This window comes from Rousettus aegyptiacus, unplaced genomic scaffold (assembly GCF_014176215.1).
Source record: "Rousettus aegyptiacus isolate mRouAeg1 unplaced genomic scaffold, mRouAeg1.p scaffold_m13_p_3, whole genome shotgun sequence".
Lineage (NCBI taxonomy): Eukaryota > Metazoa > Chordata > Mammalia > Chiroptera > Pteropodidae > Rousettus > Rousettus aegyptiacus.
In genome coordinates, this window is record NW_023416306.1 from 81,740,077 (window position 1) to 81,758,740 (window position 18,664).

General features: G+C 44.9%; 1 protein-coding gene across 6 annotated transcripts; it reads right to left on the bottom strand.

Moving 5' to 3' along the window:
- Positions 1-545: 545 nt before the first annotated feature.
- SCAMP5 (secretory carrier membrane protein 5) lies at positions 546-17,662 on the bottom strand. Of its 6 annotated transcripts, none has more exons than XM_016144126.2 (7): positions 10,580-10,606; positions 7,101-7,153; positions 6,191-6,319; positions 2,987-3,143; positions 1,773-1,874; positions 1,197-1,314; positions 546-936 (listed from the first exon to the last, which is right to left on the bottom strand). In XM_016144126.2, exons 1-7 carry the CDS (start codon positions 10,603-10,605, stop codon positions 742-744), a joined length of 780 nt encoding a protein of 259 aa, XP_015999612.1. In that variant the 5' UTR covers position 10,606; the 3' UTR covers positions 546-741. The 6 variants fall into 6 exon arrangements, with proteins under 6 accessions (XP_015999612.1, XP_036094965.1, XP_015999613.1 ...); XM_036239072.1 differs by lacking the exon at positions 10,580-10,606 and adding an exon at positions 8,124-8,144; XM_016144127.2 differs by lacking the exon at positions 10,580-10,606 and adding an exon at positions 17,514-17,662 and having other exon boundaries at positions 547-936.
- Positions 17,663-18,664: the final 1,002 nt, after the last annotated feature.

Consider the following 18,664-nt stretch of genomic DNA (forward strand, 5'->3'; position numbering starts at 1 on the left):
GAAGAGACCACAGGGAATGCGACAACAGGAAGAAAAGAGGGGAAGAGGTTGAGGGAGAGGGGACCCAGATCAGAAGGAGCAAGGGAAGATTCCCTGCCTGTCCCCACCCTCCCGCCTACCACCACCGTGAGTGCTCAATACTGTTGCTTCCTAGTAAGACCAAAAGTGGTAAGTTTCAGCTCATAACACTGGGTAGTGGGCTAGGCTCTCTCTGCTATGCCTCCCCCTGCCCCATGAGGTGTCCTTGGGCCAAGGTCAAAGGGGGTAGCCTGGGGGAGGGTAGAGGACTGGTTTAGTTCTAAACATACATCTAGCACCACAACAGAGACCTCCATTACACACTGTTACACAAGGGGACATGGACATAGCTACCACCATTTGGTACAGCTCCACATGTAGCCCACGGCTCTCAGAATGCTCAGAGCAGAACCCAAAGGGGACAAGGGGACAGACATATACATACATATACATATACATATACATATATATGTACATATACATATACATATACATATACATATATATGTACATATACATATACATATACATATGCCCTCCCCATGGCACATATATATACACACACATATACATATATGTATATATATATATATGATTCTTTGTACAAAGTGGGACAGGAGAAAAGGGAACGGGTAACCCTACTTGGTCACCACAACACAATGATGTGGCTTGAGCCCTGGTCCCACAAGCCCTCAACCCTGCCTCACAGCAGGCTCAGCTGGCTCACATCTCATTGGAGTATGTGTAGTTGGGGGTGGCGGAATACTGAGTCTGCGGCTGATTCATGGCGCCCTGGGCGGCCCCCATGGCTGCATTCTGGGCTGCCTGCTGCACATGCGGGTTCTTCCATGCTCCTGTGGTCCACTCCTCCTGAGCTTTGCTGAAACTCCCCCCACTGCCCCGGTAGAATTTATGAACCTGTAGGAGGAGGAGCACAAGGAAGGGTTAATCAAAAAGGTGAGCCATCCAGGAAAGACATGAGAACCAGAGATAACTCACTGTAAAACCAGTCCGCCCTCCCACCCATGCTCTGTGCATCCTAATGCACAAAGTCGACCAAGCCATTCCAGAATGAGCCCCTGGGAAAACCTCTGGGTCCTCCTGTCATTTGAAAGGGGTAGTTAGAGATCACAGCCCCTTTCGAAAACCACTCTCTCACCCTTGAGGTGACTACATACCATGCTGAGGGCAATGAAGGAAAAGACAGCCACGACCGTGAACATGACAGTAGGAATGAGCATCACCACCGCTGAGCCAACGTTTGTTCCAAAGAAGGAGATGGTAGCAATCCAGCCGCTGCAGGAAAAGGCCAGCTGTGGGGCTGTATGGCATGGGGCCACCTGGGAACCACCCCGCTAGACACTAGAGCAAGGAACCATGTCATTGCTACAGGGAGGGACCGTATCTTTGGATGCAAAGGGACCACCTTACTGATACTTAAAAGGCCTATGTCAGTGGCTCAGGAGGAACCCAACCCATGGCTCAGCAAATGAGGTCCTCAGATATAAGGCTTCCTTCCCTTGAATTTTCCCATGATGCTTGATACCCCTTAGCCCTCAAAAACCATGTGAGGTTCTCCTTCCTCTCTGATTCTAGGGCTGTGTCTACTACACTAGCCTGAATCCTTTCACACTTCCAAAAATTCATGGTGTCCCTACAGGCTAAGCAGCTTAGCACACAGAGGTAAGCAAAGACACACCCAAAGTGCCACCCATGCCAGCCCTGGGTTAGTCCCAGATACCTCAGTCTCTTACCAGACGCCCCAGCCTGGGATGCCCACAGCCTGGATGATGCTGATGACCAGCTGGGCCATGAAGGTGAAAAAGAATGCCATGAAGCTGAAGGAGCTGTCAGTCCTGCAACAAAGAAGATGGCTCCTGTTTACTGGACGGAGGGCCAGGGATTCCCTGCCTTCGACGTCCCCAAGCCCTTCCAAGTTTAAGTAAGTACACAATGAACAGAAGACATTCAAAGGCTTTAACTGAGAGGCCAAAATGGGATGGCATTTACCAATGGATCTTCATGGGAATCTATGTGTTAGAACTTCATGTGCAACATTATATAGGAGGGAGAAATCTCTTCATAAATGGATCACCCACGGGTACATGAATGGTTGGCCCCACTGGCACAGAAATAGATGGGCCCATTGTGGAAGGAATAAACAACCCTATTCTAAAAGAGAGGGACCAAGACAGCTAGCTCCACTGGTACATGGATGGATGGTCTCATAGGCTCAGAGCTAGAAAATCCCATTGGTACTAGAATGGACACCTTATTGGCACCAAGAAAGTAGCCTAATTGGAACATACATGGATGGTCCAATTGGCAAAAACATTTGAGGCACCATGGATACTCCACTGGCACCAAGACAGATAGCCTTGTTGTTACATGGATGAACAGTCCAATTGGCACAAACACTGAAAATCTCATTTGATACAAAGTAGACACCCATGGGCACCAAGAGAGCTGGCCCTACTGACACATGGATGGGTGGTCCCTTTGGCAGAGAGTTGGAGGACCTCATTAACACATAAATAGTGTCAGTGGTATACGGATGGCTGGTTCCATTGGTACATGAACAGATGGTCCACTTGGCACCAAATCAGCTAGCCTCATGAGCACAAGGAGGGGCAGCTCACCAAGATAGGTGGCCCCACTGACAAAATTTAACATGCAGCTGCTTGGGAAAGGCAAAACAAAAATTGGCCTGGTCAACATGTTACCCCTACCCAAGAGTAGAGTAAGGAAGAAAGGAATTAAAAAGAAGGCTCTGACTCCTAACCTAGAGCTCCCAGGAAGCCCAAATCATTCCTGGTGAACAAGAGAAAATCAGTTTGGGAGATGGCAAAAAAAAAAAAAAAAAAAATTTTAAATAAAAATTAAAAAGATGAGAAAATGTGTAGAGAAGAGACAGGGGAGATGAGCAGAGAGGCAGGGTTAGGAGCCAGGGTCAGCACCAACCACTTACTTGAAGGCCTTGTAAATTGGCCGAAACCAGCAGACGTAGGAGCAGGGTGTGAAGAGGATGAGCCAGAGAAAGGCGAGGCCAAAGTTGGTGGCTCCCCCACCTCCGATCAGCCACGCGAGACAGCCCACCAGGTTCACGGCCAGCGTGATGCTGTTCACTGTAGACCCAGGAGCACATGCACACACAGAGACAGACACCAGACACGCACACAAGCACCAGGCCCATGCAGAGATATATGAGCACCCAGACATGGACACACACACCCATAACTCAACACAGACCCACAATCAAACACATGCAAACAGTGCAAGCACAGAGATGTAAACACACACAAACACACATGCAAACCACATTTATACACATTCACATCCACAACCCACATCAGTGAATACACACACACACACACACACACACACATACACATACACATAAGGAGTACAGACTGTAAGAAAGAAAGCTGGGAGCTCAGACCAACCCCCTCCTCACACCCGCTCTTGGAGATCAGAGAAATGTGGAGAACAAAGAGCCTCCAGAGCAGATAGTCAGCGCCTTATCCTAACAAACCCAGTTGGAGGGCCCCAAAACTTCAGGATAGTAGAAATATTCTCCTCATAAGAATGGCTTCAGCCCCTGGCCCTCCAGGCCTACAGCAATTACAAAGGCCAAGGCACAGGAAACTCACCTTACATCTTTTCTTGGAAGGTAGGGGCACAGAAAGGGGAAAGTAAAAGGCCTTGTGGAGACATCTCTTCAAGCCATTGCACTTAAATGGGGCAGGTGGTGGTGGCTGGGATTTCAGTCTTTATTTAATCTGTTTCTTAGACAACTATCATTCCATCTCCTCTTAGAAGCCTTCTTTCACTACTGCAGCCTTATTCATCTCCCATCTCTCTGGACTCCTGCAGGCTTTTGCTGCTCTCACGGCTCCCCAATTACAAATCGCAGCCCATCAACAAAATTAGAAGCTCCCCAAAAGCAGGACCCAGGCTCTCCCTCCTCTGCATCTACATAATCTAGCTGAACCTTGGAATTACAAAATCACTGAGTCACAGCCAGCAGACTCCCCAATTGATGCTGGCACTAACACACACCCAAGTCTTCTGGCATTAGAATGCTTCTTATCATTAGGCAGAGTCCCTGTCTGGCTCCACAAAGACATACCGAATAAACAAAGAAAAGTGGGCTCAATCTAAACCTCAAACAGCCAGGTATCTATGATCTTGGCTTCTGAACAGAATCCTTAAGCGTCTCAAGGGTTATATACATTTCTTTGGCAGCAAAGCATCTGGCAGGTGCCTAGAGAGGACTTAGGAAGATATTTATAGCTCTTAAATCCAGCTCCAGAATGAGATAGTCTCAGGGGCAGAGTTCCCAGAGCCCAGGATAAGATACAGTGCTCCCCAAGTCCGGCCTGACAACACTGTCACTTGTGCAGGTACACCCATTTCAGGTCCCTCATTTCTTCCTGTGCATTTCGGCTTCATTTCCTCCATTTCTGTTTACTACTCCCAAATTCCCTGGAACCTCGGTGTTCTTAGTGATTTTATTTGCTCTTTACATAACCAGACATTAACTTGTTTATATATTGGTTTACATCTCTCTTCCCAGTCCTATCTCTCTCCAGCTCAGTTGATCTAGTGCCTCTACTGCAATATCCTACCGCCTCTTTGGAAGAGACATCCATCGACTTGGCTACTCTCTTTCTAGCCATCAACTTTTTTCTATTTCCACTTATTCTTTACCCAGCTTAGATTCTATACTTCTTTACATTCATTTTCTTATTCACTCCCCTGCCCTGTATTCTGGTCACATTCACCTTGGATGAACAGAGCTCCCATCTGGACCTGAGCTGAATGTTGCTAGGCAAAAAGGAGCCCCCCACATCTAGGAGAAGCCTGGTAGGACTATAAATTCATAGCAGCCAATCTCAAATGGACCCTATGCATGGCCCAGGAATATTAGGGGTCATGTTTCTTGGAACAGTGTCCTCATCCTCTGTCCACAAATGTGCTCTCATTCTAATCCTAGTCTCCTCAAAGCTCTCATCTCCACTTCTACATCATATTTGATGAGAGAAAAATGCAAGCCATCAGAGACAACCTCTCATTCTCTTCCCAACATCTACAGACATACCCACACCTGCTCCATCCCCTCCTTCTCTGTTACAGGGGAAAAGATGGCCCCATGGCTGTCCAAAGGCCAAGTCAGGACTTGAAACTGAGTCTGTCTGTCCCCATACTCTTTCAAACATTCCATGAAATACCTGCTGCAAAGACAGCATTCCTTACCACCTTCCTGGCACAATCAAATCATCTCCCCAGGTAAACAGCTAGGTGAAAGCCTGACTCAAGGCAACATCACATGTGGCAGACCCCGGCTGTGGTCACCCTGCAGGTGTTTGTGGTTTTCTGGGGCTGGTACCCAGCACAGGACCACCAGCCTACCCTCCTTACACATGCCTAAGAGGTACCTTTGACCAGCCTGGACACAGCCAAGTCTCATTCCCCTAAGATGATACCTTTCCCACGAACCTGCCACAGACCATTAGAAACTAAGGCCTTTAAACTCTTGACCTCAGAACATTAGAACTCTAGATTCTTGGAAGGAACAACCACACAACACAGAACTACACGGAACCACAATAACCACTGAGCCAACACCCTCTTTCTACTAATGAGGAACCTACTGCTTGGGAAGTAGAGTGACCAGACTGGCTTGATCCCACATCTCCCAACTCCCAGTTGAATGTTCTTTTTTTTTTGGAGTCATTTTCCAGGGAAAGCAAGAAAAATGAGGCTTTGAGGGAAGGATCCCTCTCCAAATCCAGAATCCTGAGGTCCTGGCAGCCACCAGAGATTCCCTAGAAAACTACTCCAGTGAGAAGGGAAAGGGAGAGCAAAAAAAGAGGAGTTACACTGTAGACAGAGACCCCTATCCAGATGCCTTATAAATGGGAGATAGGTGTGGGAGGGAGGAGAGGCCTAGATGCCAGGTTAAGGGAAACTAAGGCCCAGCTGGGGAGTCGGCCCATGAGAGGAGCCTGCTGGGAGTCAGGTGGGGAAAGACTTACTGGCCTATGGAGATGCTGCAAGTAGGGCTGAAGGACAACTGGCCTACAGGCACCTCACTCTAACGCCCCCGCCCACCAGCCTTCCTCCATCTTCCATACCCCAACTCTAACCCACCCCATCCCATAGCACTCACACATCCAGAGGTAGTAGAGGCGCTTGGTCATGCTGAGATGTTGGGGAGGGATGTCTGCCTCAAAGTCTTGGTAGAAACATGGCTTCAGCGGGATGAATTTGGGCAGTGGTGGAAAGTTATTCACTTTCTCTGTGGGTGAGACACATCACATGGCATTACTTTGAATGTTCCCCTCCCCGACAATCTAATATCACTCTTTCCCTAGCCTGAGCTACCCCATCAGCCTCTGTGGCCACAGGCCACTTTGCTATCCCCACCTAGCTATCCCTGCGTGCTTGGGTCTGCATAAGGTTCCCAAAGTAACCAAAGGCTCTAAGGCAGTGTCAGTGTCTCTCAGAAGAAAAACAATAAATGCCATCCATCAGGGGTGCAGCATGCTCCTTAGCAGGGAACCAGTTCCAGGTGAGGAAGCTAGATGGGTGAGTCTGAAAATGGGGGTTCTAGTCTCTACTCCAATATTCTGTTCTTGGGCAAGTCATCGCCCCTCTCCAGACCTCAGTTTATCCAGTGAGATAAGTCCCTAAAAGTCTCTCCAGCTCTGGCACTCTGTACTCGAGCCTTTGGAAACCAGACAACTCAAATCAGAAGGAAGAGGTCTCAGAGTATTATAGAGCAATGGTGACAGAGGGGATAAAGACTGAGCCACCCATGCTGCTCATCAGTCAGATTACCTGTAAGACCAGTGCATCAGGATGCTCAATCCTTGGTCCCCAGGTTCGGAGGTCTGACAAGAGGGCTAGATAGTGTCTTGGACAGATTGGCCTCATTGGGGGACCAGGGAAAATCTGAGGACAAGAGGACAGAAAGTACCTGACCTCCAAACAATACAGCAAATAAGAGGACTAGGAAGAGGGCCACCTACTCTATGCTCACTTGCGTGTCCTACCCACATGACTCACCGTCTCCTTACCTGCCATGATGGCACCAGCTAGCCCAGCAGCCTGCCCACACCTTTGTCCTGAACTGGAATGAAAGAAAAGCCAGAGACAGATGAGGCTCATGACCCAGCTCAGCCAGATCCCTCTCTCAGCCCTGGCTAAGCTGGAAGCTCCCTGGGACAAACCATGGAGGCAACTCCCACCTCACAGAGCCATCACTCCATAGCTACCTCCTTCCAGGTGCTCTGTCCACAGCAAAACCCCATCCAAGGGTATGAAAGGAACCTGGGGGGGGACCCCATGCAGGGAAGGGCAAGTGATAGAGAAGCCCTGAGAGGATCAGAGACCACAAAGAAGAAATTCTATTCCTTGACCCTTAAAAAGGCAAACACTTGGCCTCAGACATAGGCTGGGCTCCCATCTCTCCAGCCTTTGCCTTTGGTCATTTGTTCACTAATTAGAGATTTATAATCTGCCAGGCACTGGGGAAACAGCATGAGTAAGACAGATGTGGTCCCTGCCTTCTGCATGAAACAGTCAATAACCTCTGCAATTAGTATAAAAGGAAAGGATTGCTGCTATGAAAATATACATAGCATATATAAAGGTGCTCTAACTTGGTCTGGAGAGTCATGGAAACTAAATGTAAGCAGTAAGGGCAGACCTGGAGAACAGAGAGGAGTTGCTGGGGGCAGGGTAGCCTTCTGGGAAGAGAGGAAAGCTCACAGAGACCCTGATGCAGGAAGGAAACTCATACTTTTAAGGGAAAGAAAGCCACTGTGGCCAAAGCAGAGTATAAATGAGGAAGCAGTAGAAGTGAGACTGGAAAAGGAAGATGGGCAGGACTGATGCTTGAGGCCCTTAGGAGAAAGTTTGAAGGGACCCTGAGGTGGATTTGGAAATGGGGGAGGGAGGCCATCAGGAAGAATCCCTGCCAGCTTAAACACTTGGAAAGGGGGTCTGTTAATGGAGAGCCTCATCATAGGAAGCACCCATGAGAAGAGGCACAGGGTCTCTGGGAGGACAAGAAGCTGCGTTACTGGCATACCAAGTACCTGGTGCCCTGAGACCCCCCAGACCAGGCTACCTTGTAGGCAATAAAGATATTTCGGTTGGGAGTTCAGCAGGGGGCCTGCAGTGAAACAAACATTAAGTGAGTTAAGGCCAAGTAAATAAATGAGCAATCATCTTGCTAGTACAATAACTCTGGTGGAGATATATAGATATAAATGTGTGTGTGTGTATATATATATATACACATACACATACATACACACACACAATCAAAATTAGAAAATGGTCTAAGCTCTAAGTCAATGCAACAATTAAAAGTTGGGTAGAGATAACTATAAAGTTTTAAAACAAGCAAAACAAATCTATGGTGTCAGAAGTCAGGACAGTATTGCTCTTGAGGGAACACAAGTTGGGGTGCTGGTAATGGTCTGTTTTTGAATCTGGATGCTGGTTACACAGAGTTGTTGGTTTTGTGAAAATTCATCAAGCTTACAATTACAATTTGTGCACTTTCCTATTTGTTATACTTCAACTAAAGTTTGCTTTTAAAAAAGAAAAACAAACCATCTTAGAGTTCCAGTCAAATTCTTCTGGATCCAGTTAAAAGTTTGACCAATTATTATCTTTTGTGTTCCCTTTGTGATATGAAATGAAATACAGATATAAAAATATAAAACATCTACCACAAAAGGAAAAATGGCAGGCATGATAGAGACCTACATGATATAATACCCTTATACAGTTGCATTAATTGTTGCATTGTTTGTAATACTAAAAGATTAGAACCAATCTACCTGTCTATCAATAGAAGACTGATTAAATAAATGATACAGTCATACAACAGACTGTTCTGCAACTACTTAAAAAATACATTGATATGGGGAAGATCTCCACAATTTCTAGTCATTGAAAAAAACACAAGATGTAGAACAGTCTATGTAATATGCTACCTTTAGTATTTTTAAAAAAGAAAAGAGAATAAAAATATATTTTCCTTTTGACCCAATAATCCTATTTCTATTTATTTACCCACAAATAGGAAACAAAAAATATGCATTATTCAAAATGACACAATTTTGCAATGGTGCATCATTCAATGGAGTACTGCATAGATGTAAAAAAGATTGCAAATGATCTCTATGAACTGGTATGGAATGATTTCCAAGAGATACTGTCAAGTAAAAAACAAAATACAGACAAGTATAAATAGTATGCTACCTTTTATGAAGGAAGAAAGGGAAATAAGAACATGCATATAAATTTGCTTATTTTTGCAAAAGATCAGAAACTAATGAAATGGTCGCTTACATGATGGAAGGGCTACGATGAGTAGTGAGACTGCTCTGGGCAAAGATTTTTCCATACTTTTGTATATACAATGTCTTACATATTCAAAAACTTATACCAGAAAGAAAAGTAAACCCTGAAATTGAAATAAACAAAAACAAAAGAAACTAACTGTAGAGCAAATTGATAACACTACCATGTTGGAAAAAGAACTGTCCAAGTAACTTGTCATAGTACTCTGTGTTCTCTTACAGGAATATATCTCAAGGACAAAAATAAGTGGGAAAATATCTTATATATTAGCAAGTTTACTGTTACACTTGGTACCAATGTGGTGATTTTGAAACTTTGTAATGTGTACTGTAGGAGAAAGCATATGAGTCAATGTATTAATGTTGTTGAGAACTTGGGTTCTCACTGCTAGAATGTGAAAATAGGATACGGAATGTAGGAAGGGGAAAAGAGCCATGCAATACTGGATTACTGGATTTGAATTGGAGCTATCAGTATGAACTCATGACTTTTAAAAAAAATACATATCTATGTGTATATATATGGCTGGTCCAAAGCCAAGGAAATACAAGGTTAGTCTAGAACATCTTGTGGAGCCAGAAGCAAGCAGATATTCAACTAATGAGGACATGTCAACAGCCAAATTTTGGACAATTAAGAGTATCACAAGCAATAATAATAATAATATAACATACTGAATTTTATTTAAAAAATAATTCACGAGTCCAACATGACACTCTTATTTTTAAAACAAGAGCAAAGAAGGAAGAAAGACAGCCCTTCTTTGCAGAAGAATGCTAGCTGTAAATGTAGAAGGAGTTACAGAATCAGAAAACTTTTTCAATTTTGCAATCGCTAAAGAAATAGTTGATTTAGGTAAGGATTATCAATAGATGCTAAACCTTTCACTGGGCAAAAGACTGTTTAGGAGGAAGAGAGACATAGAATCTCAAAGTACCTGCCCAAAGATGACTTAATTATAAAAGGAAACAAGAACTTTTACTATAAAGAAAGATAGCAGACACCACCTTAACCAGATGATCAAACTTAACCTCACCAGTAATGGGACAAATGGACGCTACAGCCTCCCTATGTGATGCATTGAGAGGAGGCACATCATCACCTATGAAGTATTCCTGCCCCAAAATGTTTAACCTGAATCTAATCATGAGAAACAATTAGAAAAACCTAAACTCACCTGGGCTTTTTAAAAAATGCCAACATCCTAAAAAAAAAAAAAAATTAAAGAGATACGGGATTCTCTGAACTAATGGAAACTAAAGATGTATGGCAACAAAAACCAATGCATAAATCTCATTCGAATGTCGGTTCAAAGGAGAAACACACCGAAGGACATCAGTGAAATAACAAACACCTGCACATAGACTCTAAACTAGGTAATATTATTGTATCAATGTTACATTTCTAGGGTGCAATAATGGTATTGAGGTAATGTATGAGAATGTCTTCGTTCTTAGGAAATATGTACTCAGGTGCTTAGAGGTAAAGTGTCATGATGTCTGAAACTTGCTTCAAATATTTCATAAAATAAGAAATGATAGAGGGACAGATATAGACAGAATCAAAGCAAATGTGGCAAATGTTAACAATTGGTGAATCTGGGTGAAACTAGATGAGTGTCCCTTGTACTATTCCTTAGAGTGAAAGTTTTCAAAATAAAAAGTTGAAGAAAACTATAAATGCTAGTCATGGATTATACACACTGGATAAAAAGAACACACAAGGCCATGATGATACACAAAAGAAAAGGAAAGGGAAAGTTCTCAGAATAGAAAGAATGACAGCATTCTTTTAAATCACTACTTGCAACCCCTGTGTAAGAACTGATACAACCAAGGAACATCAATGGCTGCTAACTCATTGGGTGAAAGGTGGTTAGGGAAGAGGAGAGTCACAGTCTGAGTACCAACTCCCAGATTACTTATTAATCACAATAGAGAAAAAGTACTTTGATAGTGAGAGGACCTGGCAGACCAAATGACCAAACTTAACATTTCTGATAATGGGACTAAAGGACATTATAAACCTCTGAACATGATACACATAGGACACAAGACCATATACACAGCATTGTTACCAAAATGTTTAATTTTAAAATAATAATGAAAAACAATCTGACAAAATGAGATTGTGGGAAATTCTCCAAGACAAATGTCATGAAAGACAAAAATTGCTAGGGGGACTAATCTAAATTAAAGGAGACTTAAGAGTCATGCAACAAATGCAGTAAGTGATTCTTAAGTGAATCCTGGATTTTTAAATCACCGCTATAAAAGACATTTTAGGACAAGTAAAGAAATTTGAATATAAACTGCACAGTAGATATCATTGTTCAATGTTAAATTTCTTAGGTCTTGTGGCTACATAGGAGAATATCTTGTTCTAGGAGATACATACTCAAGTGTTTAAAGGTACAGTGTACTGTCTGCAACTTTCAAATAGTTCTGCAAAAAATTAGATCGATGATATATAAAGCGAATGTCGCAAAATATTAACAACTGGAGAATCTAGGTGAAGTACCTTAAGGTGTTCATTGCGGTGTTCTTAAAACTTTTCTGCAGCTTTGAAATTTTTCAAACTAAAAAATTGGGAGAAAAATATATATGTGTACTTGGTAATATACACACAAAGAATCTCTACTAGGATATCAAGGAAAAAATAATAGTTGTGGCTCCCTGGGGGACAGAGAAACTGAATAGACGTGGAGCAGGTGGAAGAATTGTTACTACTCATCTTTATACTATTTAATCCAAGATACCATAGATCATTATTTTATTTAACAAAAGAAAGAAAAACATAGTGCCAACTTGTAATTGTAAGATGCCAAAAAACTCAAGACAGGCATTAAAATATTTTCAAAAATATAAAAATGTTCATCTTAGAATTGATGAAGTTTGGGATATCTTTCCAAATTATGAATTATATGAATGTATTAACTGTTCAAAAAATAAATAGTCAGGCAGAGGATGAGCTGGCAAAAAATAAAAAGGAGTAGACAATGAGACAAGAGGAAAACCAGAAGAGTATGGAATCTCCAAAGCCAGGAGTAGACAGTGGACAAATATGACACATGCTACTGAAAAGCCCAGCATGAAAAGGGCTGGGCTGAAAATGTTCATTATACTCAGTAACATCAAGTAATCTGTGACCCCAGCAAGAATTGTTTTGGTGGTATGGGGGTGGGAATAACAGCCAAATTATATCTATAGTTGAACAGGTAAGCTGAGAGCTGGTGTAGATAGCTCTTTGATGAAGGCCACCTATACCTAGGGAGAGAATAGAGAGATAGGCTACTACCTAGGAAGAATATGGGGTCCATAAAAGGCTATGGCTGAGGGTTGCCTATTTAACATGGAAATAAGCTAGAGATGTGAAGATCCATGGAAAAGCTGCAATTACAATAGACAGAGGTTAACCAATGGAGCAAACCCCTGAAAAGAGGAGCACAGGGTCCAGAGCAAGAGGTGAAACAAACCTCAATATTAACAGGTAAGGAAAGAGAACATGATGCAAGAAGATGCAGGCAAGCTTAAGGCCTTGGAAAGGATGTGAGAGTCCTGTGGACCTACTTCAATTTTCTCTGTCATATTAGAGACAGATCGGAGTAGAGAGAAAAGAGGTAAGAGTAGAAGACCCAGCTAAGTCAATGAGCAATTACAACACAGCCTGAGAAGTGCTGTGGGAGAGCAAGTACAAACAGCTGTGGGAACACAGAGGCGCGCCTCTCTGGTCTGCCTGGAGGAAAAAGGGAGGGCTTCACCGAGGTGAATCTTGAAGGATAACTGAGAGTTGGCTAGGGAAAAAGCAAATCAAGAAAGCAGGTGTGAAGGTCAGGAGAGCAACACCATGGTATATTCAAGGAATAGAAAGAAGTAGAGCAAAAATGAAGCTCAAAGTGAAAGGAGGGATGAAAAGGCAAGACTAAGGTTGAAAGGTGGGAGAGGCCAGGTCATCCTGGCCTTGAAGGTTATGGGCAGGATTGTAGCTTTATCCTCAGAGTCCCGCCAGCCACTGAAAGTTTCTATTCTTCTTCTTTTAAAAAGTATAGCCTCAAAGTTTTTTTAATCAAATGAAAATATGCTGCTTTTCAGCTATATATAAAAGTATGTGCAAGTTAAAAAAAATCAAAGTGCATAAGTAGAAAATAAAATAAAAGACCTTCCAAAATCCACCTTCTCAGAGCCCAACCCTTTAACAATTTGACTTTTAAGTGTTGGGGTTTTGCTTTTAATGTATATATGACAAAAATGAGATCATTTTACACATGCTATTTTTTTTCCACTCAACATTTCATGAAAATTTTTCATGTCAATGAATACAGGTTACCTCAGTCTTTTTAATGACTGGTCAACCTGGTCAACAATGTCCACAGTCATGGAGCAGTTAGGCACGACATGGCCGATTTGGCAATTAGGAGATCACAGCTTCAGGGGGTGGTAGGGTAAAGGCCAGGCTGCCAGGAAATGAGGAAAACATGAGGGAAATGAAGAAGGAACAAGTCTAGCAAACCAGTCTTTCAAAAAACTTGTTTTTTGTTTTAATACACACACAATATCAGTGACAACGCTGAAACTCAAACACTATACACCAAAGGATGAACACCAGTCATCTCTTGATGGTGAGATAAAAATATTTGAAAATTTCTACAGTGGTCATATATTACTTTTGTAATAAGACAAAGCCATCGGTTTTAAACGGCAGCAACTAGTGGAGGACATAAGGTTAGAAATATTTTTCCAGATAGGAGACGTAAACATATTTATAACCTGGTATAGTTAGAAGGGGAAATGGCTGATGGACATTGGTACCTGGGGAGACAGAGGGCTGGCGTCCATAGCACAGAGTGGGCACATTAGACTAGGAGCCCTCCGTCTACTGGAATCAAGAAGTAGGGAAACACAAGTGTGGTTCCACTGCTCCCCCAAACCCCTAACCACCCTTTCTGTGAGTAAGAGGTTTTGAGAGAGTAGTCCAGTTTGTAATACTCCTCCTATGGAATGGAATGAAAATCTGAAGGAAAGAGGGGAAGGGTTTCGAGAAAGTGATGGAGGGACAGCTGAGGCTGGAGACACTGTACGGAAGCAGAACCAGACTGCCCTAGAATGTGATGACCCCCCACCCCCCTGCCCCAGAAGCTTTCTACATTCTGAGAATAGAATCCAGAATTGGAGCATCTGCTGCTGGGATGGAACACACAGGCAAAGTGGCAGAATAGTTGAGGGCATTGGCCAGTCTGCCCCTTGTCCCTGGTCCCAGGCTGTCTCCCAAAGGTGTGCCTAGGGTTATAGAGAAGTCAGTGCAGCAAAGTATGGATAGGATTCATTGTAGGAGAAGCCAGATCTCAAGGCCAGAGCATAGGACAAGACTGCTTCACTTGTATATGAAGGTTAGCCCAGAGAGAATTTAGGATTGGGAGGGCTGCAAGAGTCTAAGGTCACAGGAATGGAAGGCTCCAGGGTGCCCTGCCCTGATTTCAGAGCTAGCCTTTATACTTGTGTGTGTGAGCGGGGGGGGATGCAATGACTGATGTCTGCAAACCAAATTTCTTGACTGCAAAATGGGAGAAGTAACAGCTTTCTCCTCAATTGAGAGTCATTCATAAAGTTGGTGGTGGGGGTTGGGGGTGCTACATATCCCCTCAAAGATGTAGACAAAAGGAAGCACCTCCTTATTTATCAGTAACTTAGCAACTACTACCTGAATTTTGTTTTTTAAAACCCAGATTATAATTTATTCCATTTCTTACTGCAAAGCTGGGAGGACAGAAGCTCCTACAGTATAGAGAGTGAGGCCCATGGCAGAGAGAAGGGACGCAAGCCTGGCCTCAGATCAGGCTAGAGATCTGGGGCTGGTTCTAGGGCTCCCTGCTCACTAGCCCTCCCTGCTCACAGCCCTCCCTCCTCCCCAGTGTGAGCCCCTCATCCTTACTTATTTTCTTCCTACCTGCTCAGAGCCTAAGATGGAAGTTTCCTCCACTTGCTCTACCTCTGGTCTCCATATTCCATCCCCAACCCTGAAGTCCCAGAACTATGAATCATGCTCAGAAAGCAGCACTCTCCTGGCATTGCTATCACTATCCTACGATGACTCTTTGGTAGCCCCTACTGCTGTCATTCCAGGTCTTGTATCAATCAGCTACAAACCTCCTGCCTGCTAAACTTTGCTTCCCTACCACAGGCTGACCTGTCTCCCACAAAACTCATCCTTATGCATGAGATTACACCTAGCCACCTCCTCTGCATCCAGTGCCCCTAAATCAAAGCCCTGTCAACTCCTCTAAGTCCTTCCATTTTCTCACATCCCATCTCTCCTGGGAAGCCTTTCCAGACATTCCTGTTATACATCCCACTACTTAAATTCTGAAGCAGTTATTGGGCACCTAGTTGTCACTCATTCTCATTCAATCTCTTCCTCACTTTCTCATGGATGGGGCTTCCGGGAAGGACCCAAATAGGGCAGGACACAAAGCACTGTCAATCTATGTTCTTGCTTAAGACTTGAATACCCTCCCGAGGGGTAGGAGAAGAGCAACTGATGCTCTCCCCCAAGCAGGCTAAGCCCACAGCTTCTGTCAAACCTGCGTCCAACACTTCCTCCAGGAAACTTTCAGAGACTCCAGCCCATAGAGGAAATGCTGTGGGGAGGAGGAGGAACAGGGAGAGGAAGGCAGAAGGAAAGAAAAAGGAAAAAGAACTGGGAGGAATGCTGTAAACTAGAACAATAGCTTCCTCATGGGAGGTCAATACTTAATCCTATTATTTAATCCCTAGAGAAAGGTGCTGGCAAAGAGATGCGCAGAGAGGGAAATGAACTTGTTAAGAGGTGGCCAGCCAGCCAGGGGAAGGGTTACAGAAATAGCAACCAAACCCAAGGCCCTATCCAAAACTCTTCTAGGAAAACTCCCTTTCTGTGGCCTATTCACCAGACAGTCCTCTAGAGATCAGCTCAGAGAACTTTGCCTTCAGGCTCACCAAACCCAGATCAAATTTCAACTAGCAAAATTTGTGCAGCCCAAAACAAAATCTCTCTGCCAGTCATGCCCCTGTAAGAGCCATCTCTCTCTTTCAGAGCCCTTCCCCTTGGAGAACTGGTAGGGCATAAGCTGAAAAATTCTCTAGACTCCCCCATCCCATGGGCTTCCTAACAGCTGTGCTTAATTCCCGCCTCTATGTCTTTGCCTATACCATTCCCCCATAATGCCCTCTCTTGCTTCTCTACCCATCCAAATTTTACCTCCTCCAAAAAGACTAATTCACTGACTCTTCCTACCTTTATCCTTGGGCTCCTTACGTAGGCGGAAAGTCCGCTTGGCCCTCCCTAAACTCTCCATTCCAGAGTTGAAGCACTACCGGTTGGAACTGCCCGAGATGGTGAATTCTCAGTTTCTACTCGGTTTCCCCAACCCCCAGACCAGGAGCTCCATGAGGCAGGAACGGGTTTCCAAACACTTCACCTCCATTCTCGTGACCGACTCCTGCTGGTGTTTAAATGAGGTACATCCAGCACCCCTAACACACCACCCCAAAGCCCTGGTGGACCTCAGGCTCAAGCCAGTGCATCCACCTGCCGAAATCCTGAGGCGGCTCAGACCGGCTGAGCAAAGGTCCACTGCCCGCAGGAGAAGGAAGAGAGGGTACAGTGGAGGAGGTAACAACCTGGGTCCACCTGCAGGCACCTCTTGGGAGGAAAAACCCAAAAGAGGCCAGTTACCTCGCTTCCAGTCGCCCCCATACCCGGCCGCGTGAGCCATCCCCAGAAAAAGGAAGCCGGTTTCCAGGGAACGTCAGGTGGGGTTGGAGGAGGATGGAGGGCCCAAGGCCCAGGCTCCAGAATCCAGGGATCTGACGTCACCCAAGACACGGGTTCCTTCTGAGGGAGCTAAGAATGGGGATGGTGGGAGTTGAAAGGCCCGGGGGCACCTGGGGCATTCTTCCCCCACTCCAAACAGGAAAGGGCACCTCGACTCTCCACCTCCCCAGCAGCTCGGCGTGCCCGCTGCTTCCAAAGGTGAAGCGTAGCGGGTGCAAAGCTGGAAAGAAGGTGACTCCCTCTCGCACTGCGCCCATCTTCCCTGCAAAGCCCTTCTCCGAGATTTCAGGCCTGGGATTTACCTGCTGCTGTCGCTCAGCTGCCGAAAGGCCGCGGTGCTGCGCTACGCTGCACCCGGCGATGCGGCGCGGAGCCGGCCGCAAGCCGCAAGCAGCGAACCGCTTGAGGACTGGTGGCGAGGAGCGCGCGCGCGCACCTAGGGTCGGCTCCTCGCGCGCCCGCGCCACCCTTGCCAGCAACAGCCTCTCGCGAGACTCCTGCGCCATCTCTAGTGCCGCTTGTCCTGAACTCGCGAGAAGGAAAGCCAGTCCAACCCCGCACCTTACTGGAGCTGTCCAAGGTGCTAAGTTCTGGCCCTGGCCCATTCAGGTGGCCGGCAGCACTGTGAGGATAAGGGCACAGAGAGGAGGTGGAAGAAGAGACCCAGAGATGGGAAACTAATACCAGCAGGCAGAGCCTCAACTTCCAAATCTGTAAACTGGGGAGAATAACCTGCTTTTCCGGTCCCAGTGGCCTCTGGGATTTACCAGAAAGGAGTAAAATCTTTGTGAGCAAGAGAGCATGTCAACTGACGAAGGTCCTTCAGATCCATAGTGACAGAGAGGGGATGGAGGATGGAAAATCAGAGGTGAGACATGAAGAGAGAAAAACGAGATAAAGAGAAATGAACACACAGATCCATGAAAAGCTAGATATAGAAAGACAAGAGAGGAGAGCCACGAACCTAAAGGCATAGAAACATGGAGATACAGAGATACAGAAACATGGAAAGATCGAGATTTGTAAAGACAAAAAGACATCGAAAGAGGAAGAGAAGAGGGAGAGGACAGAAAACATGATGAAGTGAAAAAGAGGTAAGAAATAGAGACAGGCAAGCTACACAAAGGAATAGAAAGAGAGAGGCTTAGAAAGAAGAAGACAGAAGAAAGAATGAAAGAGACTGATATGCAGAGATGAACACCTAAAAAAAAATAGAGACCAGGGCAAATGTTTGAAAACCCAGAACTAATGATGCTTGAGAGATACCCACTTGGGGGAGATGGGGCTGAGAGTCAAAGACAGGCTTTTATTGTGAGTGGTGTTTATGATGTAAACCTCCTGTGGGCTCTTTCCAGCCAGGGGCACCCTCTGTCCTGCCAGCCAATGGCTCCTGCCCTCTACAGTGCCTTCTGCCCACACTATCCTGGGCCTGTAAGGGGGCCTCAGTGGGTGG